The following is a 23,491-nucleotide window of genomic DNA, read 5'->3' as shown; positions in this document are numbered from 1 at the left end:
GTGTGCCGGCAGCAGCTTGGCCAGCTGGCTGAATGGTCTCCTGGTACTCTCCATTCTTGGTTTAAAAAAATTAAAAGATTAGTTTTATTTGTCACACATCCATCGCGAAGTGGTGAGATGTGTTGTTGGCGTCAATGAAAGGGAGAGGGACTGACCGACCGACCGTTGAGGGTCAGTGTGTGTGTGGGACTGTCCCCCAGTGAGGGTCAGTGTGTGTGTGGGACCGTCCCCCAGTGAGGGTCAGTGTGTGTGTGTGACCGTCCCCCAGCGAGGGTCCATGTGTGTGTGTAGGACCGTCCCCCAGTGAGGGTCCATGTGTGTGTAGGACCGTCCCCCAGTGAGGGTCAGTGTGTGTGTGGGACTGTCCCCCCGTGAGGGTCAGTGTGTGTGTGGGACCGTCCCCCCGTGAGGGTCAGTGTATGTGTGTGACCGTCCCCCAGTGAGGGTCAGTGTGTGTGTGGGACTGTCCCCCAGTGAGCGTCAGTGTGTGTGTGTGGAACCGTCCCCCAGTGAGGGTCAGTATGTGTGTGGGACTGTCTCCCAGTGAGGGTCAGTGTGTGTGTGTGACCATCCCCCAGTGAGGGTCAGTATGTGTGTGGGACTGTCTCCCAGTGAGGGTCAGTGTGTGTGTGTGACCATCCCCCAGTGAGGGTCAGTGTGTGTGTGGGACCGTCCCCAGTGAGGGTCAGTCTGTGTGTGGGACCGTCCCCCAGTGAGGGTCAGTGTGTGTGTGTGACCGTCCCCCAGCGAGGGTCCATGTGTGTGTGTAGGACCGTCCCCCAGTGAGGGTCCATGTGTGTGTAGGACCGTCCCCCAGTGAGGGTCAGTGTGTGTGTGTGACCGTCCCCCAGCGAGGGTCCATGTGTGTGTGTAGGACCGTCCCCCAGTGAGGGTCCATGTGTGTGTAGGACCGTCCCCCAGTGAGGGTCAGTGTGTGTGTGGGACTGTCCCCCCGTGAGGGTCAGTGTGTGTGTGGGACCGTCCCCCCGTGAGGGTCAGTGTATGTGTGTGACCGTCCCCCAGTGAGGGTCAGTGTGTGTGTGGGACTGTCCCCCAGTGAGCGTCAGTGTGTGTGTGTGGAACCGTCCCCCAGTGAGGGTCAGTATGTGTGTGGGACCGTCTCCCAGTGAGGGTCAGTGTGTGTGTGGGACTGTCCCCCAGTGAGCGTCAGTGTGTGTGTGTGGAACCGTCCCCCCGTGAGGGTCAGTGTATGTGTGTGACCGTCCCCCAGTGAGGGTCAGTGTGTGTGTGGGACTGTCCCCCAGTGAGCGTCAGTGTGTGTGTGTGTGGAACCGTCCCCCAGTGAGGGTCAGTATGTGTGTGGGACCGTCTCCCAGTGAGGGTCAGTGTGTGTGTGTGACCATCTCCCAGTGAGGGTCAGTGTGTGTGTGGGACCGTCCCCAGTGAGGGTCAGTCTGTGTGTGGGACTGTCCCCCAGTGAGGGTCAGTGTGTGTGTGAGACTGTCCCCCAGTGAGGGTGTGGGTGTGTGTGTGAGAGAGAGAGAGACAGAGACTGTCCCAGTGAGAGGTTTTCCTGTCCCACGTAGGGAGTACAATTGGTGTAGTGGATTACTGATAAAGTCATTAACACAGGAGACTGTGATAGTGTTGCTGTCACTGAGACGGTTGAGGGAGAGGCAAGACTGCTAACTCAGTACCCAGGGTAAAGAGGGGTAGTGAAAGTGGAGGAGGTTTTGCTGTGTTAGTTGAAGTTGGAATTCAGTGCTGCGTGGGGATATTCTGGAAGGCTCCTTAAACAAGGACATAGGGGTCAAGATTGGAAACATAAAGGGTCTTCATTTGTAGTGTGTTACAGACAACACAACAGTCAACGGGAGACCAAAAGACATATCATAGGAGCAGAATTAGGCCATTTGGCCCATTGAGTCTGCCCTGTCATCCATCACAGTGATTTATTATTCAGCTCAGCCCTATTCTCCTGCCCTCTCCCTGTAACCAGTGCAACCCTACTAATCGAGAGCCTATCAGTCTCCACTTTAAAACACCCAATGAGCTGGCCTCCACAGCCGACTGTGGCAATGAATTCCACAGATTCACCAACCTCTGGCTGAAGAAAATCCTCCTCTTCTCTGTTCTAAATGCATGTCCCTCTATTCTGAGGCAGTCCCAGAGCCCCCTACAATATCCCCTACAATATCCTTCCAATATCCACTCGACCTATGCCTTTCAATATTCGATAGGTTTCAATGAGATCCCCTACCCCCACCCCTCATTCTCCTAAACTCCAGTGAGTACAGGCCCAGAGCCATCAAATGCTCCTGATTTCCCCTTTCATTCCCGGAATCATTCCTGTGAACCTCCTCTGGACTCAGGAGGTAGAAGGATGGATATTGTACTGAGGGGTTACAATTTTCCAAACATTAACCGGGATCAGCAATCACTGATTGGGGTTCAACTTCTGTCACTGTTTGTATGCTGTCTTCTTTTCCTCTGCGTGCTCTGGTTTCTCTGCACACTCCAAAGACGTGTGGGTTAGAGAATTGTACCCCACGGGGAGGTACCGAAGATGCTGCTGGCAATGAAGGGATTAATGTTTCTGCCTGTTCCAGTTTGTTCAAAATTCCCCTTAGAGTTGCTGATACTGGAGGATAGAGATGTTTGTCCTGGCCCACCAGTTCTTCTTCTCTTTTTGCCGCAACCCAACCCCACAACATAATTCCATCACTGCTGACAGCGAGTCCACAGCTGGTAACCCCTCCTCGCCCGCAGTTGAACTGCCTCTCTCCACCCACAGCTGGAGCCGATTATTAATTTTCACCCCTACCCCAAGCAGACATCTGGATCTGATCATCTCAGCCATTCTTCCCAGGTATTTCTAAAGGAAGCCCTGGAACAGCAGCTGGAGAAGGGCCGAATGGCAGAGCGAAACCGAACAGTCGTGATCCTGCAGGCGAGCATCCGGGGCTACCGTGCAAGGTCAGTGTGACCCAATGTCCCCTCCCGCTGCCCCTCCATCTCCCCGATACACTACCCCACAGCTCACAACACAGAATGTGGAACAGTCTGACACAGGAACAGGCCCTTCAGCCAAATTAGTCATTAAACACTTAACTAACTAAGCTAATACCAGAGGGTATATTTTTAAGGTGATTGGAGGAAGGTTTAGGGGATGTTAGAGGTACGTTTTTTACACAGAGAGTGGTGGGTGTGTGGAACTCTCTGCCAGGGAGGAGGGAGAGGAAGATACATGAGGGACATTTAATTAACTCTTGGAGAGGCACAAGGATGGTAGAAAAATTTTTGGACTATGCAAGAGGAAAGGGTTGGATTGATCTTGGAGTAGGTTAAGGGTTGGTACAACACTGTGAGCCTGGGGTCCTGTGCTGTACTGTTCTACGTTCTAACTAAACGAATCACTTCTGCCTTCACCATGTCATATCGCCCCAGTCTGTGCATATCTACGAGCCCCTGAATGTCATATCTGCCTCTGCTGCCATCACGCTAGTAGAAAAGGCCATTGGGCCGCACCCTCTCTGTGTACAGGATGCGCTATCGGACGATCCTCGCCAGCCTGGTGGTGATTCAGAAGAACTTCCGTGCCCACTTCTGGAGGCGGCTGTTTCTGCGTCTGCGCTGGGCGGCGTTGGTACTGCAGAGTCACCGGAGGGGACAGCTCGCTCGGCGGCTGGCCCGGCACCTCCTGGAGCAGCGGAGGGCGGCGGAGGAGGCGCGGAGGATTGAGGAGGAGAAACGCAGGCACGAGGAGATGCGGAGGCTCGAGGAGGAGCGGAGGGCTCAGGAGGGGCAGAGGGAGTGCCCGCTCAAGGACGAGGGGCTGCAGATTGACAATGGGAACAGGTACCGAACTTGTGGGTGGATCCTGGAACTAGTGTATGGGGGGTGGTGGGAGGGGGTGTGAACAGATAAATGATGTGTAGGGAGAGTTGGTGGTGTGCTGAAGTTTGGGGGGGGTTAGGTTGTAGTTGGGGTCCCATTGAGGGGTGAAGTGGATGTAGAGGTAGGTGAGGGTGGCGGAGGCGTGCTGAGGGTGGCGTTGGGGTGAGATGGGGTGTTGCAGGGTTGGGTTGATTTGATGTTGATGTTTGGGTGAGAGGGGAGGATGGATTGATGGCGAAAGTGGGACAGTGGTGGTGTGTTGTTGGGTTGTGTAGATGGTGGAGGGTGAATGAGGTAAGGTTTTGGTGGGGAGAGTGGCTGTTGAGTGAGAAGATGATATTTGGGGTGTTGGGATGAGGGTGCAGTTCGGGGTGTCAGAGAGGGGTGGGTGAGGACGGGGTTTTGTTGGGTTGGTGATAGAAGGGGTGGAGCTGACGGGTTGGGAGGTGGGTGGGGTGAGGTTCTGCTGGCTGGAGTGGGTGGTGAGTGAGGAGGTGATATTTGAGGGGGTTGGGATGAGGGTGGTGGGGAGTCAGAGAGGGTTGGGTGAGGACTGAGTGAGGGTGGTTGTGTGGGGAGAGTGGGAGTTTTGGGCGAGGGATGGATGCATTCCTCAGGAGCCCTGATCCTCTGGTATAGATTGTGTGTTATGGACGCTGCACTGGGAGGGTGTGGACAACTGTGTTGAGAACTCCAGCCACAGGTGGGTGAGCAGTGGTTTGGGGGGCGGGGGGGAGTTCTGGGACTGGGGGAAGAGGATTCAAATCCTGCCCCCCATCTCACCACAGACAGACATTACTAGCCCATACAACACCCACAAAATGCTGGTGGAATTCAGCAGGCCGGGCATCATCTATGGAAAAAAGTAAACAGTCAACATCACGGGTCGAGACCCGAGACTGACTTGTGTTCACAATCACTGATACTGTCTCCTTTCCCTTTGCAGCCGGCTGACGCTCTCAGAGGGACGACTGTCCTCCAAGCAGGTAAGGGCACACTGGTCCCAGCCGGGGAGGAATGTCCTGCCTCGCTTTACTGCAGCTAGTTAACTAGTTCTCTGTCGTCTTTCTGACCTTCCTGCAGGGCAGGCAGGAGTCCCAGCAGGGTCGGGAGCCGGTTGACCTGGCGGTAAAAGAGAGCCATCAGATGAAGGAGATCGTCCGGCTGGGAAACGAGATTCAGAGGCTGCAGAGCCAGCAGGGATCAGCCTGCGAGGGGGTGAATGGCCTGTCCCAGAGCGAGGAGGAGAGCCAATGCCAGGACGAGATCCTTCACCTGAAGGAAGAATCTTCCCAAGTGACCCAGGAATTCCTGGTTCTGCTGGACTTTGGAGGACTGGATGAGAATGGGCAGCCTGGTGAAGCCAGTGGTCTGGATGCCAGCTCCACGGTACAAGAGGGCCACGAGAGGCCAGCGGTCACTCCGTCTGGCACGGAGGCCAGCTGCCCCCAGCACGGTGTGCCCGCCGAACTTCCAGTGCCCAGCGGGAGCGAGCCCAGGCCCGGCTCCGCGGAGCGGGGGGAGGTCGGCTGGATGTCGGAGGGCTGGTCAGATGGGGAGGGGGTCTACAACCCTGTGCTGGGGTCCCCCGACACCCACGTAGACGAGGAGCCCATCTACAGCCTGCCCCCAGACGTGGAGTCTGACTATGACCACGATGAAATGGAGGAGACAGCGGTGGGAGAGGGAGCCGACAGCCAGGAGGGCCTGAAACCGTCGCAGAGCATGGAAACGTACTCACAAGGGTCCGATTTGGTGAGTGATGCCCACTTCCACAACCGTGACTGTTAACTCGGTTGCTCATTCTGTTACTGTGCCAGCAACATTACAGGTTGGACTGACAGATAGAGGGGAGACAGCTGGTACGAGGAGGTGGGAGTTGGCTAGTGATCGGTGGATGCAGGTGAGGCGACAGGTAGGGAAGGGAAGATGGAGATAGTGCTGGAGGCTGCAAAAAGCTGCGAATGGTGGGGTCTGGCAGGAGTTGGAGATGCAGCATGAATACAGGTTTATATAAATATGGTCACAGTACTTTCCCCAGGGTAGACGAGTCTAAAACCAGAGGGCACAGGCTCAAGGCAGAGGGAATGGTTTAGAGAGGCACAAGCATTAAGCTGTATTCATGCTAGCCCCAGTATTCCAGCAACTGGCCCATTCCCTCTAAACCTTTCCTAGTGTCTTCCAAATGTTGTAATTGTACCTGCCACAACCACTTCCTCTGCTAGCTTGTTCCACAGATCCACCGCTGTCTGTCCAAAAATGTTTCCCCTCTCACCTTAAACCCATGCCTCTAATATTTGACGTTTCCATCCTGGGACGAAGAATCTTCAGCCTCCCAGGATTTTATCAGCCTCCTGAGAGGGGTGTAACTCGACACGTGAACAGCAGGGTGTACAGGAAATGGGTTGGGTCCGTGTGGAAGGTGTGAAATCCCTTGGTGGGAAGCTTGGGGCAGGATAAACAGTCAATTGCAACAATAAACACAGCGGCAGGAACTGAGCAACAGGACAGCGCAAAGATCGCAGTGTAGGATTAAACAGTGGAAACAGGAACACGAGATTCTGCAGATGCTCGAAATCCACAGCAACACGCACATTCTCTCCCTGTCGCTCTCCCTGTCGCTCTCCCTGTCGCTCTCCCTGTCGCTCTCCCTGTCGCTCTCCCTGTCGCTCTCCCTGTCGCTCTCCCTGTCGCTCTCCCTGTCGCTCTCCCTCTCGCTCTCCCTCTCGCTCTCCCTCTCGCTCTCCCTCTCGCTCTCCCTCTCGCTCTCCCTCTCGCTCTCCCTCTCGCTCTCCCTCTCGCTCTCCCTCTCGCTCTCCCTCTCTCTCTGCCTCTCTCTCTGCCTCTCTCTCTGCCTCTCTGCCTCTCTCTCTGCCTCTCTCTCTGCCTCTCTCTCTACCTCTATCTCTCTCTCTACCTCTATCTCTCTCTCTACCTCTATCTCTCTCTCTACCTCTATCTCTCTCTCTACCTCTATCTCTCTCTCTACCTCTCTCTCTCTCTACCTCTATCTCTCTCTCTCTACCTCTCTCTCTCTACCTCTCTATCTCTCTCTCTATCTCTCTATCTCTCTCTCTCTCTCTCTCTCTCTCTCTCTCTCTCTCTCTCTCTCTCTCTCTCTATCTCTCTCTCTCTCTCTCTCTCTCTCTATCTCTCTATCTCTCTATCTCTCTATCTCTCTCTCTCTCTATCTCTCTATCTCTCTATCTCTCTGTCTCTCTGTCTCTCTGTCTCTCTGTCTCTCTGTCTCTCTGTCTCTCTGTCTCTCTGTCTCTCTGTCTCTCTGTCTCTCTGTCTCTCTGTCTCTCTCTCTGTCTCTGTCTCTCTCTACCCCCCTCTCCCCCCAGCAGGTCCGGTAGCACCTATGGAATAAAGAACTAATGTCTCGGGCCGAGACCTTACATCGGGACTGCTAAAGTACAAACAGGAATGCTGAAAATACTCTCCTCTCGTGGATCCACCCTTCATCTGCCCCCCACCTTCCTCAGTCTCCACCTCTTCATTTTGGCTAATTCCTATCTCTTTCAGTTCTGATGAATGGTCTCGACCTGTGATGTAGACTGTCCATTTCCCTCCACTGGTATTGCCTGACCTGCGAGCTCCATCATCTGCTTGTTTATGTTCCTCCTATGTACCCGTATCACGAGGTTTCCCTGTTCCACAACCCTCCCTCAGCCCCTGTGAGTAAGCCTGGCCTAGTTTCTGTTCCCAAAATGTATCACTTTGCATTTGTCTAAGCTAAATTCCATCTGCCATTCCTCGGCCCTCAGGTAAGTTAGATCTTGTTGCAACTTTGGACAACCCTCTTCACAGTCCGCCACAGCATCTGCCAACAGTAATCACGCCACCTTCATAGAACATCAAACGGTCCAGCAAAGTACAGGCCCTTTAATTTAGAGATCAATCTAACCCTTCCCTCCCACACAGCTCTCCATTTTTCTACCATCCATGTGCCTATCTAAGAGTCTCTTAAACACCCCTAATGTATCTGCCTCTTCCACCACCCATGGCTGGGTATTCCACACACCCACCACTCTCTGTGTAAGAAAAACCTTTACTTTTCCTTCAATCACCTTAAAATTATTGGCTCCTGTACCAGCCATTTCGGCCCTGGGAAAAATTCTCTATCCTCTCTATCAATGCTGCTTCTTGTACACGTCTAGCATGTCTCCTCTCATCTTCCTTCACTCCAAAGAGAAAAGCCCGAGCTCGCTCAACCTATCCTCGTAAGATGTGCTCTCTAATCCAGGCAGCATCCTGGTGAATCTCCTCTGCACCCTCTCTAAAGCTTCCACATCCTTCTGATAATGAGACGACCTGACCTCAGCACAATTCTCCTCCTTAGGTGCTGCCTGACTTGCCGAATTCCTCCAGCCTTTTGTGTGTGCTACCCCGTCAGTCTTTTCTGTCACCTTCTTAAAAAATATTCAAACAAATTTGTGAGAGCTGATCTCCCATGAACAGAGCCACACTGACCGTCACTATAATCAGTACCAGCCTTTCCAAATGCAAGTAGATCTTGTCTCTCTCTATCCCCCCCACCCCAATTGTGTTAGGCACTCTGGCCTGAAGTTCCCTGGCTTGACTCTATAGCCATTAAGTAAGGACACAAGATTAAACACCCTCCAGTCTTCGTGTGTGGACGACGGAGATACAAAAATCTTTGCAGAGGCCCCTTCCCCAAATTCCCACAATGTCCCAGGATACAGCAGCTTAAGCCCCAGGGATTTATCCACCTTTATGTGCCTCAAGGCGACCAACACCACCACCTTCGTATCGTGGACAAGCTTCAGGACTTTACCATTTTCTTCACTGAAGTACAGATCTGGGCAAAGGGGGTGGTCAGTGGCACTGATTCCTGGGCAGGGATAAAGGTGACCGAGTAACTGTGGAGATTTTCTCACACTCAGGCAGTGGACAGTGAGGAGGAACTCGACCTACAGGCGGACACCGACGAGGAGCTCAGCGCACACCGAAGAACAAAGCACCTCATCTCCGGGAACCCGTACTTCCACAGTTACCTGTACATGAAATGTAAGCCTCAGGAGTGAGGAGCCTGTCAGGCGGAATGCTGGAGCAGACCGATGGGCCGAAAGGCCTACTTCTGCTCCTATAGCTTATGGTCTAAGGCAGAGCCTGGGGCGGGGGCTGGGACTGGGACAAGGGCCTTGGGGACTTTGGTATCAATGGAGGATTTGCTGTTTCGGCAGGAAGCAGGGAGTCAGGATAAAAGGAAAATGCTGGAGGAACTCAACAGGTCAGGAGAGGAATAAACTGTTATGTTTTGGGCCAAAGTGTGGGGGTGGTTACTTTCAGGCTGACAACCTGTAACCAGTGAGGTAGCACAGGGATTTGTGCTAGGCCTGCAGTTGTTTATAAACTTATGCCAGCGAAGGTTAAATAGGCTGGGACTCTGTTCGCTCGAGTTTACAGGAATGAGAGGCCATCTTGTGGTCAGATTCTTGGGGAGCCGGCCAGTGGAAACACTGAGGGGGTGACACTGCAGACAGAGCCACTGCCTCACAGCTGCTTGATCCCAAACCCTGGCACTGTCTGTGTGGAGTTTGCATGTTCCCCAGCGACTGTGTGGGTTTACTCAGGGTGCTCCGGTTCTTTCCACAACCCAGTGATGTGCAGGGTTGGGGGGTTAATTGGCTGCTGTGAATTGCCCCCCTCCCCCCCCCATGTGTGGAGTAGAATCTGGAGGGGGAGCCGTGTGTGTGTAGAGGAACTAAAGAATGGGCTTGGTGTGTGCTTGGTGTAAGTGACGGCTGGCACAGATTTGGTGGGCCAAAGGGCCCATTTCTTGGCCTTGTGACTTTGAGAACATTTCCTATTAAATGGGTAAATGGGACCTGGGTCAGCATGTGCCGGATGGGCCAGAAGGCCTATTTATGTCTGATGTGACTCTATGACTTTGACCAGGTTTGGTGGGTGGTGGTCCCAGAGAACAGGGAACCCAGGTAGTGTGGAGAAGGGAAGGAAACTCCCTCGAGGGTTGTGAGTTTGGGACTGTAGGAGTGTCCTAGGGTTGAGAGAGATGGAGAGTGAACGAGGGAGGTTCAATCAGTCTCAATCCTCTGGAATGCAGGAACAGGTTTGATGGGCTGATTGGCCTACTCTGGCCGGGATAGGAACTAGAGTGATCCCAGTCCCACACCGATCAGCTTGGTTAGTGATGGGGCCCGGCTGACCCCTGCTGTGACCTGCACTCTGACCTGTGGCGTTTGCAGGTGGGCTGATGAACCCGTGGAGGAGGCGATGGTTTGTGCTGAAGGACGGCACGTTGATGTGGTTCCGGGCCAAACAGGAGGCACTCAAGTCGGGCTGGCTCTACAAGAAAGGGGGCGGCCTCTCCACCCTGTCCCGCCGCAACTGGAAACGCCGCTGGTTTGTACTGCGGGGCGGGCGGCTGCTCTACTTCGACAACGATGCCGAGGACCGGCTGAGGGGCAGCGTCGACGTTCGAGGGGCCAGGTGAGGGTGCGTCTCCCCAGCCCATCTCCACTCCCTACCTCTCTCCCCATTCTTCACCCACACCCCACACACAACCCATCCCCTGTACACACTCCATCTGTCCCATCAAAGTCCAAGGGGCCAGGTGAAGGTGCGTCTCCCCAGCCCATCTCCACTCCCTACCTCTCTCCCCATTCTTCACCCATGACCCATACACAACCCATCCCCCGTACACACCCCACCTCTCTCGTCAATGCTCGAGGGGGCATCTTCTCAGCCCATCTTCACCCTTTACCCCTCACCCCATCTACACCCACACCCCATCCCCTGTACACACCCCACCTCTCCCATCAATGTCCGAGGGGCAGGTGAGGGGGCATCTCCCAAGCCCATCTCCACCCCCTACCACTCTCCCCATTCTTCACCCACAACCTATTCCCTGTACACACCCCACCTCTCCCATCAACGTCCGAGGGGCCAGGTGAGGGTGTGTCTCCCCAGCCCATCTCCACTCCGTACCCCTTGCCCCATTCTCTCCCCATAACCCACCCCACCTCTCCGATCAATGTCTAAGGGGCCAGGTGAAGAGGTGAGAGTTCGGTAGGGGGGTGTGGAAATATCAGTGATATAAGGCCACCTTCACAGCCTATCATCCATCACCAATGCTCTTATGCATACACTTTATCATGGACAACATACCTGATCCCCCCCACCCTCTCTATTTCGGGGCCAGCCATGGATTCCACAGTCTCCCCATGGGACCAGAATCCCTCAGCTGGGGCTGTTCACACCACCCCCTCCAGACTGTGATATCCCTATGGGATGGACATTCCAGCGTGCATCCAGCCAGGAGGCACAACCTCTTCGATTCGTTCCCCCGGTCTCCACCACCTTCCCTCCACCACATCCAAGTCTCAGCTCACTCCCCCCACTTTATAAAATCTTGGCCGTCACATTGCCCCAGCCCATGTCCCTATTCCTCACGTCTCTGTCCCACTGGGTTCTGTGCTGTTGTCTGAACGCACTGGCGTCACCAGTAGATAGGGTCATAAAGAAAGCTTTTGGCACATGGGTCTTCATGAATCAAGTTACTGAGTACATGAGTTGGGATGTTATATTGAAGTTGTATAAGATGTTGGGAGGGCCTAATTTGGAGTTTGTGTGCAGTTTTGGTCAAGTACCTACAGGAAAGTTATCAATAAGATTGAAAGAGTGTACAAGAAAACAACCAGGATGTTGCTGGGACTTGAGGACCTGAGTTATGGAATGGTTGAGTACTGTAGGTCCTGTACTCTTCTCAAGGTTGGAAAGGTTGAATACTGCAGGTTATGACTTTGTTCCTTGGAGTGAGGAGAATGAAGAGAGATTTGATAAGAGGTATACAAAATTATGAAGGGGTACAGATAGAATAAATGCAAACTGACTTTTCCCACTTAGGTTGGATGAGACTAGAGATTGTGGGTTAAGGGTGGAAAGTGGAAAGTTTAAGGTGAACATGTGGAGAAATTTCTTCACTCAGAGGGTGGTGAGAGTGTGGAACGAGCTGCCAGTTGAAGTGGTGGAGGTGGGTTCGATTTCAAGATTTAGGAGAAGTTTGGATAAGTACATGGATGGGAGAGGTATGGAGGGTTATGGTCCTGATGCAGGTTGATGGGATGATGCAGATTAATGATTCAGTACGACTAGATGGACTGAAGGGCCTGTTTCTGTGCTGCAGTTTCCTTTGCCTCTGACTCTGCCTTACCAGCAGACCTCCTGCTTTGCAGAGCTATTGTGGATAATGTCGAGAAGGAGAACGCTCTGGATGTGGTGACGAGCGAGCGAACCTATCACATTGTAGCAGAGTCACCCGAGGACGCCAGGTACAGTTCCCCCGTTGGGTTGCTGACATGGTAAAGGAGATGGTTATCACATTCCCCCCTTTACACCCCACCCCCTCTTTCCCCCCCGACCCACCCCACGCAGTTCACTGGAGGGGTGTAGACCAGGCGAAGGGTTGACTGATGGGTCTCTCTCCTCAGCAGTGATGGGGGTGAAGTGGAGAGGGGGTGCGAGGCGGGAGAGACAGGAGGAAAGGCTCAACATCAGTTGACTAACGGGACTCTCTTCTCACCAGTGATTGGTTCCGTGTGCTGAGCGGGGTTCACAGTGCGACACAACAGGAGCTGAGAGAGATGCGGCACGAACTCGCCAACCCGAAGAATGCCATGGTAAAGACCAATATTCCCCTGGATAACGGCAGAGGCAGTCAGCGTCCATGTACAGAGGGAGCTTCACTCTGTGTCTGACCCCGGGAGTGTGTGATGGGACGGTGTAGAGGGAGCTTCACTCTGTGTCTGACCCTGGGAGTGTGTGATGGGACGGTGTAGAGGGAGCTTCACTCTGTGTCTGACCCTGGGAGTGTGTGATGGGACGGTGTAGAGGGAGCTTCACTCTGTGTCTGACCCTGGGAGTGTGTGATGGGACAGTGTAGAGGGAGCTTCACTCTGTGTCTGACCCTGGGAGTGTGTGATGGGACAGTGTAGAGGCAGCTTCACTCTGTCTGACCCTGGGAGTGTGTGATGGGACGGTGTAGAGGGAGCTTCACTCTGTGTCTGACACTGGGAGTGTGTGATGTAACATTGTAGAGGGAGCTTCACTCTGTGTCTGACCCTGGGAGTGTGTGATGGGATGGTGTAGAGGGAGCTTCACTCTGTCTGACCCTGGGAGTGTGTGATGGGACGGAGTGGAGGGAGCTTCACTCTGTGTCTGACCCTGGGAGTGTGTGATGGGACGGTGCAGAGGGAGCTTCACTCTGTGTCTGAGTGTGTGATGTGATGGTGTGGAGGGAGCTTCACTCTGTGTCTGAGTGTGTGATGGGACAGCGTGGAGGGAGCTTCACTCTGTGTCTGAGTGTGTGATGTGATGGTGTGGAGGGAGCTTCACTCTGTGTCTGAGTGTGTGATGTGATGGTGTGGAGGGAGCTTCACTCTGTGTCTGAGTGTGTGATGTGATGGTGTGGAGGGAGTTTGTTTACCTTATACTCTGCTCCCTGGGAATTGTACTGTGGGACATTTGGGTGGTAGAAGACTGAGATCAGTGTGAGGAATAGTGGATTGCGTGTTTTGGGATGTTGGCTCTCTGCTTTCAGTGAGAGTGTTTCTTTACTCTGTGAACAGGGCACCGTGGATGTGGGGCTCATCGATTCTACCTGTGCATCCGATAACCCTGACAGGTGAGCTTCATTGACACGGGGACCGGTGTTTCACCTCTGATCTTAACCATAGATGTAGGAGTAGAATCAGCCCATCGAGTCTGCTCTGTCATTCCATCGTGGCTGATTTGTAATCCCTCTTAATCACATTCTCCTGTCTCTTCCCTGACTAAACAAGGACTTGTCAACCTCTGCTTTAAATATACCAAATTACTTGGCCTCAACAGCCATCGATGGCAATGAATTTCACAGACTGACCACCCTAAGGCTTAAAAAATACTTCCTCATCTTTGTTCCAAATGGATGCCCCTGAATTCTGAGGATATGACCTCTGGTCCTAGACCCTCCATTACTAGAAACATTCTCTCTACGTTCACTCTATCCAGGCCTTTCAATGGAACATAGACCAATACAACACAGAACAGGCCCTTCGGCCCACAGTGTTGTGCTGACCCAAACAAAGTAGTAATCCAATGGCCAACGAAACGAAGCCCTTCTGCCTGCACAATGTCCATATCCTTTCATTTCCTCACATTCATCTGCCTATCTAAATGTCTCCTAGACAGTGTCTCCAGGAAACAATGATCATTTTTGGAATGGCTCTTGGACAGAAAACAGTGCAGTCCAGGGTGAAAGAGCCAATGGCAGAAGGAGCAGTTTCAACGAGATGAGAATGGATCTGATCTGGGGAAAGCGAGTCAGTGAAACGCTGATGCTGTTTCTAGTTGAAATGTTTCAGCTGCAGGGATGAGGGGGAGAAATTAAATCCAGAGCACAACACCGAGTGCAAAAGAGCAGAGTTCAAGTTTATTGTCACTATACATATACACAACTAAAGAAAACAGCATTCCTCTGGACCGCAGTGCACCCACAAAACTTATGTCACACAAAGCACATAAACCGAAATATTATGATAAGTAAGATGAAGTATAATCCAAAGTGCATGTAGCGTGCAGCACAGGTAAACAGTAGAGTAGACAGTATACAGCTCACTGCCCTAGTGTCGAGACCGCTGGTGGAAGGGTTTTCATTAGTCTCTCAGCCTGAGGAAGAAACTTCCCCAGTCAAGCAGTCCTAATCCCGATGCTCCCGTACCTCCTTTCTGACAGGAGTGGGTCAAAGATATTGTGGGATGGGATAGTAGGGATTCACAGAAATATCTCAGGCCCTTCATATACAAACCTCAAATATGGAGGGGAGGGAGACCCTGGCGATCTTTTACAATGCTCTGGAGGGCCCTGCAGCTTCTGTGCTGCACAGATAGGGCTCTGTTGACGGTGCCCCTGTAGAAGGTTGTTAGAATGGGGACAAGGGAGCCTTGCTTGCTTCAATCTCCTCAGTGTAGATGCTGCTGTGCCCACCCCCCGGGATGATCTCCATTTTAATTGGACGGACCTTTTTCAGACCAAACTCCTTCCTGATAATCACGGCCAACCGGGCGATCCATTGCAACGCCGACACCCCTGAGCTGATGCACCACTGGATCACGCTTCTCCAGAGACCCAAGGGCTACGGCAGCGGAGGAGACGTCATCGTCCGCGGTAAGGGGCAGTCGGTGGGCCACCCTGGAGGTCTCTGTGTTAGGGTTGGATGGTGCTGTCTTTGTCCCGTCAGCTGGGGACTCTGTGGGGGATGGTGACCCCATCACCGGAGATGTCTCTGTGCTGGGGAGAGCCTCTATATTGCTTGACCCTGTTACTGGGGTCCCCCTGGCAGGGGTGAGGGAGGCATCTCCATCATGGGGGTCTCTGTGACAGAGGCGAAGCTCCCCCCCCATCACCAGGGTGTCTTTATGTTGGAGGATGTCTCTGTGCCAAGGTTCTCTGTGGCCTGTGCCTAACATCAGGGTTCTCTGTGCCTGGGTCTCCTTGTGCACGTGACCCCATTCCTGCGAGTCTCACCCTGCCGTGGGTGAGGGGGGTCTTTTTGCCAAAGTTCTCTGACTGCCCGGTCCGGTATCACTGGGGTGTCTGTGCCAGGGGTAGGGTAGGGGTGGGGGTTCTGTGCACTGTGGGGACTTCCTATGGCAGGGGTGAGGTCTGTCCGTGCCACGTAACCACTGTCACCGGGGAGTTTCCCTGTACTGGGTGGAGGGGGGGGGGTCCGCATGCCGTGTTACCCTATTGCTGGGGTCTCCATACCAGGCGTGGGGGTCTCTCCTCGCTACGTGACACCCTTTGCCAGTGCGGTCACCACCTCCTCTCTGTTTGCAGGCTGGCTATACAAGGAGGTGACCAGTCTGGGACGCGTGGCCTCGCTGAAACTGCGGAAGCGCTGGTTCCTGCTCAACGACAACTCCCTGGATTACTACAAATCCCCGGAGCACTGCGGCTCCAAACTGGGGACGCTGGTCCTCAACAGCCTCTGCTCCGTCATCCTGCTCGGAGACGACAGCACCTTCCGAGAGACAGGTACCTGACCCGGGACAGCCCTCTGTGTCACCCAGGGTGGGTGTTCCAGCACAGTCGACAGCTTCAGCCCCTCCAGTCTGTTGTGTCAGTGAGTTCCCCGGAATGGCAGGGGGTTGGGGGTGTGAGGTGAGCGGACCACACACTCTGAGTCACTGTTCTTGAAGGGGTTAGCTAATGAGAACAAGCTACCGGTAGGAACACGTTCATAGTTAATTGGCTGGCTAGTTAGGACTAGTTAACTGGTAGTTAACTGGTAATTGCTAATTAGTAATAATTGTGACCAGGAGGGGTTAACTCATCATAACTGTTGGCTGGGGCTGGAAGTTAGGTATAAAATAGAACAGGCCATCGAGTCTGTGCCAAGCTATTAACCTCCCTCGTCCCATCGACCTGCACCTGAACATTAGCTCTCCTTACCCCTCCCATCCATATACATATCCAAATTTCTTTTAAATGTTGAAATCAAACCCACATCAGCCACTTCCACACTGTCACCACCCTCTGAGTCAAGAAATTCCCCTCACGTTCCCCTTAAACTTTTCACCTTTCACCCTTAACCTTTTCACCTTTCACCCTTAACCTATGACTATGCTATGTAATTTTTCTGTTGCTGTCAGTGTCACTGGGTGTGGATCCAGTGTTGCTGCCATAGGACATTGGAACAGAATTAGGCCATTCAGCCCATCGACACCACTCTGACATTTCATCATGGCTGATTTATTATCCCCCTCAAGCACAGTCTCCTCACTTATCCCTATAACCTTTGGCCTGACTAATCAAGAACCTATCAACCTCTGCTTTAAGTGGACTCAATGATCTGGCCTCCACAGCTGTCTGTGGCAATGAATTCTACAGATTCACCACCCTCTGTCTAAGGAAATCCCTCCTCATCTCCCTTCTAAATGGACGTCTCTCTATTCTGAGGTTATGCCCACACATCACTCACTGTGGGGAAACATCTTCTCCTCATCCACTCAATCTAGGCCTTTCAATATTCGATAGGTTTCAGTGAGATCCCCCCTCATTCTTCTAAACTTCGGTAAGTACAGGCCCAGAGCCATCAAATGCACCATGTATGTTAACCCTTTCATTCCCAGAATAATTCTCGTGAACATCCTCTGGACCCTCTCCAATGCCTGCACAACTTTTCTTAAGTAAGGGGCCTAAAACTGCTCACTATACTCCAAGTGCAGTCTGACCAATGCCTTATAAAGCCTCAGCATTACATCCTTGCTCTTGTATTGCAGTCCCCTCAAATGAATGCTAACATTACATTTGCCTTCCCCACCACTGACTCAACCTGCAAATTAACTTTAGGGAATTTTGTGCAAGGACTGCCAAGTCTCTTTGCACCTCTGATTTTTTTGAATTTTCTCCCTTTAGAAAATATTCTGCCTTTATTCCTTCTACAAAAATGCATGACCATGCACTTCCCAACACTATATTCCATCTGCTACTTCTTTGCCTGTTCTCCCAATCAGTCTGAGTCCTTCTGCAGACTCCCTGTTTCTTCATCACTACATGCCCCTCCACCTATCTTCGTATCTTCTGCAAACTTGGCCACAAAACCATCAATTTCATCATCCAGATCATTCACGTATAACATGAAAAGAATTGGTCCCAACACCAACCCCTGTGGAACGTCACTAGTTACTGGTAGCCAGCCAGAAAAGGCTCCCTTTATTTCAGCTTTGTCTCTTGCCAATCAGCCAATCTTCTATCCATGCTAATATCTTTCCTGTAATACCATGACACTTATCTTGTTAAGCAGCTTCAGTGTGACACATTGTTAAAGACTTGTGAAAATCCAAGTAAACAACATCCATTGACTCTCCTTTGTCTATCCTGCCTGTAGTTTCCTCAATGAATTCCAACAGGTTTCTCAAGCAAGATTTCCCCTTAAGGAAACCTTGCTGAATTTGTCTGACTTTATCCTGTACCTCAGGGTACCCCGAAACCTTTTCTATCCCCCATTGTAATTTATATCTCACATTCTGACTACTGTTCAGAGCCCTGTAACTCCTATCAGGGTCTTTTATCACTTGCAATTTCTTAACTCTACCCAGAAGGATTCTACATCTTCCAAGCCTGTGTCACTTCTTTCTAAGGATTTGATTTCTTTTTTTTTACCAACAGAGCCACCCCACCCACCTCTGCCTGACCTGCCTTGATACAGGGTGTATCCTTGGACGCTAAGGTCCCATCTATGATGTTCTTTCAGCCACGACTCAGTGATGCTTACAATGCAATGCCTGCTGATGTCACGATCTCTAACTGCACTTTGAGATCATCACCTTCATTGTTTGAAGTAGCGAGTGGGAGAGTGGCATCTTGCAGCGCAGGGAGCCTTTTGAAAACTACGAGTCTCATTGGGAGTGAGTCTTATTTGCGCCAATAAAAATAAAGGAGGTGTAAGTGGAGTGGCCATAGTGTGAGCGGGCCAGTGTTAGACTGGTCTGACTTTGGCTCAACAGCCTTGGGCAAAAACAGGCTTTGACGAGCACGAGCAGAGGTTCTAAGTAAGTTTCTAGTAAGTTTTTTATTAACATATTAGTACTTAGCTAGTTCACTGAGAATGTGTCCAAGTTAGTGGTGAGTTCCTTGTGTGAAATGTGGGAACTTTGGGAGACCTCCAGTCTCCCTGATAACTCCATGAGGTATACCAGGCTGCAGCTCCTCAGAGACCATGTTTAAGAAATGGACCTACAGCTTGATGACCTCAGCTCATACAGGAGGATGAGGAGGTGATAGGTAGGAGGTACAGGGACATAGTTGCCCTTGAGTTGTAGGAGGAAGGTACCTAAGTCACTGTCAGGAGAAGGAAAGGGAATAGTCAGTCAGTGCAGAGTACCCCTGTGGCCACTCCCCTCAATAATGTATCCCTGTTTGGATCCTTCTGGGGGAGATGACCCACCCTGGAGAAGACAGAGAGCCACAGTGAGCAGGTGAGTGGTACTGAGTCTGGCTCTGTGGCTCAGAAGGGAAGGAGGGAGAGAGGAACATAGAAGTGATTGGAGATTTCATAATTAGAGGAGCAGATAGGGGATTCTGTGGATGTGCTAAAGACACCCGGATGGTATTTTGCCTGCTAGGTACCAGGGTCAGGGATGTCTCGGATTGGGTCTATGGCATTCTATGGGGGGGGGGGGGGGAGGGTGAACAGCTGGAAGTCATGGTACATATTGGGACCAACAACAAAGATAAGAAATGGGAAGAGTTCCTGAAGAGAGAATGCAGTGAACTGGGTAGAAAGCTGTAAAGCTGGACCTCCAGGTTAGTAATCTCTGGATTGCTGCCTGTGCTGCCCATCAGTGAAGGTAGGGATAGGGTGATTTGGCAGATGAATGCGTGGCTGAGGAATTGGTGCACAGGGCAGAGTTTCAGATTTGTGGATCACTGGGATCTCTCCTGGGGAAGGTATGATGAGTACAAAAAGGATGGGTTACACCTGAACCCAAGGGTGACAAATATCCTTGAAGTCAGGTTTTCAAGAGCTGTTGGAGAGGATTTAAACTAATTTGGCAAGGGGATGGGTGATAGGGCTGAGGATGGAGCAGCTGGTATACAAGTAGAGGCATTGTGTAGTGAGACTGTGAGTAAGGACAGGCAGATGATAGGGCAAAATTGCAGTCAGTGGGATGAGGTGAAGTGTAACATGGGGGCAAAATCAAAAAGGGTGTTGAATACAGGAGTGAAGGTGTTATATTTGAATGCACACAGTCTATGGAATAAGGTAGATCTTGTAGTGCAGTTAGAAGTTGACAGGTATGATGTTGTGGGCATTGCTAAGTTGTGGCTGAGAGGAATTCATAATTGGGAGTTTAACATCCAAGGATACACGCTGTATCAAGAGGGCATACAGGTGGTCAGAGTGGGTGGGCTGGCTCTGTTGATAAAGCAAATGAAATCAAATCCTTAGAAAGAGGTGACATGGGACCGGAAGATGCAGAATTCTTCCTGGGTAGACTTAAGAAATTTCAAGGGTAAAAAGACCCTGATGGGAGTTGTATACAAGTCTCCAAATAGAGGCCAGGACGTGGGTTACAAGTTACAACAGGAGATAGAAAAGGCATGTCAAAATGGCAATGTTATAATAATGGGGGATTTCAATATGCAGGTAGATTGGGAAAATCAGGTTGGTGCCTGATTCCCTCCCAAGAGAGGAAATTTGTAGAATGCCTGTGAAATGGCTTTTTAGAGCAGCTTGTGGTTGAGATCACTAGGGGAAAGGCAATTCTGGGTTGGGTGTTGAGTAATGAAGCAATTTTGATTGAGGAGCTTAAGGTAAAGGAACCCTTTGGAGACAGTGATCATAATATGATAGAATTCACTCTGCAGTTTGAGGGGGAGAAGGTATAGTCAGATGTATTGGTGTTACAGTGGAGTAAAGGGAATTACAGAGACATGAGAGAGGAGCTGGCCAAAGTTGATTGCAAGGGGACACTATCAGGATGATGGCAGAACAACAATGGCTGGAGTTTCTGGGGACAATTCAAAAGGTGCAGGATAGATACATCCCAAAGCTGAAGTATTCTAAAGGAAAACTGAGACAACCACGGCTGATTAGGAAAGTCAAAGGCATCATAAAAACAAATGAGATGGCATACAATATGGCAAGAAATTAGTAGGAAGTTAAGGGATTGGGAAGCTTTTTGAAAAATCAACAGAAGGCAACTAAAAAGCTGTAAGGAGAGAAAAGATGAAATATGAAGGTAAGCTAGCGAATAATATAACAGAGGATACCAAAAGTTTTTCCAAATCTATAAAGAGTAAAAGAGAGGTGAGAGTGGATTTTGGACTGCTGGAAAATGACCTGGTGAGATAGTATCGGGGGACAAAGAAATGGTGGAGGAACTCAATAAGTATTTTGCATCAGTCTTTGCTGAGGAAGACACTAGCAGTATACCAGAAATTCGAGAGTGTCAGGGGTAGACGTCAGTGTCATTGCTATTACTGAGGAGAATCCGCTTACGAAGCTGAAAGATCTGAAGGTAGATATGTCACCTGGACCAGATGGATGGAATTGACAGCTTTGTGGGCAGGTTTGTGGACAATATGAAGATAGGTGGAGGGGCAGGTAGTGTTGAGGAAGCAGGGAGTCTTTAGAAGGACTTGAACAGATTGTGAAAATGGCCAAAGAAGTTTATGATCATGCACTTTTGTGGAAGGAATAAAGACATAGACTATTTTCAAAATGGGGAGAATTTTCAAAAATCAGAGGTGCAAAGGGACTTGGGAGTCCTTGAGCAGAATTCCCTGAAGCTTAATTTGCAGATAGAGTTGGAGAAAAGGAATCTGAATGCAATGTTACCATTCATTTTGAGAGGACTAGAATACAAGAGCAAGGATTTAATGCTGAGGCTTGAGAAGGCTTAAATCAGACTGTACCTGGAATATTGTGAGCACTTTTGAGCCCCTTATCTAAGAAAACATATGCTGGCATTAGAGAGAGTCCAGAGGAGATTCATGAGAATGATTCTGGACTGAAAGGATTAACATATGAAAGAGTGTTTGATGGCTCTGGGCCTGTACACGCTAGAGCTTAGAAGAATGAGGGAAGATATTGAAATATTGAAAGGCCTAGATAGAGTGGATATGTGAGAGGGTGTTTCCTATATTCAGTGAGTCCTACTGAGGGCACAGCCTCAGACTAGAGAGACATCTATTTAGAACAGAGGTCAGGATTTTCTTAGGCCACGAGGTGATGAATTAGTGGAATTTATTGCCACGGACAGCTGTGGAGGCCTAGTCATTGTGTATATTTAAAGCAGAGTTTGACAGGTTCTTGATTAGTCAGGCGTCGAAGCTTATTGGGAGAAAGCAGGAGAATGGGGTTGAGAGAGATAATAAATCAGCCATGAAGAAATGGCAGAGCAGATTCAATGGGCTGAATGGCCTAATTCTGCTCTTATGTCTTATGGTCTTATCCTGTATACTGTGGGTATTCAAATATAATACCTCAGTCTTGTATTCATCACCCTGTTTGCTTTTGCCCCTGTGTTACACTTCAACTCATCCACTGACTGCAATTTTCCCCCATCATCTGCCTGTCCTTCCTCACAGTCTCACTACACAATGCATTAACTTGTACACCCACAGCCCTATCCTCAGCCCTATTATTCTGGTTCCCATCCCCCTGCCAAATGAGTTTAAACTCTCTCTAACAACTCTAACAAACCTGCCCACAATTGTCATTTGGTGAGAAGCCAGTGTTGGTGCCAGCGTCACTGGTGCGGTTCCAGTGTTGGCACCTGGGTCACTGGTGCGGTTCCAGTGTTGGCGCCCGGGTCACTGGTGCGGTTCCAGTGTTGGCGCCCAGGTCACTGGCGTGGTTCCAGTGTTGGCGTCCCTGTCACTGGCATGGTTCCAGTGTTGGTGCCAGCATCACTGGCATGGTTCCAGTGTTGGCGTCCGTGTCACCGGCATGGTTCCATTGTTGGTGCCAGCGTCACTGGTGTGGTTCCAGTGTTGCTCCCAATGCCTACTGGCCTGTGGTTCTGTCCGTGCTCTCACTCTGCCCTCTCCCTTTGCAGGTTACTGGCACCTAGTTGTGCATGGCAGGAAGCACACCTATCGCCTTTATACAAAGCTACAGAACGAGGCCACATGCTGGGCCTCCGCCATTCAGAACGTTATTGACAGCAAAGTTCCCATAGAAACACCAACCCAGCAGCTGATTCGTGAGATCAAGGTAAGCAGAGACGTCCAATAGGCTCACAGCTTGTTTGCCCATTGGTCTGGATGGGCTTTCACAGTGAACTGCAGCCTCGGGCTCCTGTACTAGGAGCCTCTCACTAAAGTGAACCTGTGTAATGAGTGACTGGGATGGGTTTTCAACTAGATACGTAACCTTGCGCTCTGATTTCTGGACCACTAACTTGATTTGTGTGTACATATGTGTTTAAAACTCATTAAAGCCAGTAAGAACCTGCATGGAGAGTTGGTCAACTGGAGATGTTAATTCTGTTAGCTACTCGGTTTTAGAGGCTCAGAGGGAGTTTAATGAGAATAAACGATGTTGTGCCAAACTGTAAAGCTAATGATGCCTTAACTCTTCAGTCAGCACATGGTCCATCCTCTGTATGTCTATGTGCCCCTTAAACACCTCAATCAGACCTGGGAAAATGATACTGACTGACTGTCCACTCTATCTGTGCCTCTCATAATCTGATAAGCCTCTATCAGATCTCCACTCAGCCTCCACTGCTCCAGAGAAAACAACCCAGCTTTGTTCACCCTCTCAGTATAGCACATGCCTTCGAACCCAGGTAAACCTCTTCTGCCCCCTCTTTAAACCTCAACATTCTTCCTATAATGGGGGGACCAGAACTGCATGCAATACTCCTGATGCAGACTAACTAGAATTTCATAAAGCTGCAACGCAACTTCTTGAATTTTGAACTCAGTGCCTTGACTAGTAAAGGCGAGCATGCCATAAGCCTTCTCAACTTGGACCTCAAGATTCCTCTGTTCATCAGATGTCTTGCCCTTAACAGTGTACTGTCTCTTTGCATTTGAATCACCAAGGTGCAACACTTCACATCTGTCTGGGTTAAAATCCCTCTGCAATTTC

The 23,491-nt window shown here is 50.8% G+C and overlaps 2 protein-coding genes across 2 annotated transcripts in view; one reads left to right on the top strand and one right to left on the bottom strand.

The window, feature by feature from the left end:
• tmem169b (transmembrane protein 169b) overlaps positions 1-23,491 on the bottom strand; it is a 462,028-nt gene that overhangs the window by 366,322 nt on the left and 72,215 nt on the right. The gene's annotated exons all lie outside the window — the stretch shown is intronic.
• LOC140199302 (unconventional myosin-X-like) overlaps positions 1-23,491 on the top strand; it is an 88,796-nt gene that overhangs the window by 45,188 nt on the left and 20,117 nt on the right. Inside the window, exons 22-33 of the mRNA XM_072261127.1 lie at positions 2,831-2,937; positions 3,505-3,819; positions 4,805-4,844; positions 4,942-5,613; positions 8,769-8,892; positions 10,092-10,335; positions 12,081-12,176; positions 12,431-12,524; positions 13,473-13,528; positions 14,912-15,048; positions 15,721-15,918; positions 22,452-22,609. Of these exons, the coding sequence (XP_072117228.1) occupies positions 2,831-2,937; positions 3,505-3,819; positions 4,805-4,844; positions 4,942-5,613; positions 8,769-8,892; positions 10,092-10,335; positions 12,081-12,176; positions 12,431-12,524; positions 13,473-13,528; positions 14,912-15,048; positions 15,721-15,918; positions 22,452-22,609 (2,241 nt within the window). The remainder of the gene's footprint in view (positions 1-2,830; positions 2,938-3,504; positions 3,820-4,804; positions 4,845-4,941; positions 5,614-8,768; positions 8,893-10,091; positions 10,336-12,080; positions 12,177-12,430; positions 12,525-13,472; positions 13,529-14,911; positions 15,049-15,720; positions 15,919-22,451; positions 22,610-23,491) is intronic.

This window comes from Mobula birostris, chromosome 6, assembly GCF_030028105.1.
Source record: "Mobula birostris isolate sMobBir1 chromosome 6, sMobBir1.hap1, whole genome shotgun sequence".
Taxonomy (NCBI): domain Eukaryota; kingdom Metazoa; phylum Chordata; class Chondrichthyes; order Myliobatiformes; family Myliobatidae; genus Mobula; species Mobula birostris.
The sequence above is the reverse complement of the archived record's forward strand: the minus strand, read 5'-3'. Positions and strand labels throughout refer to the sequence as shown.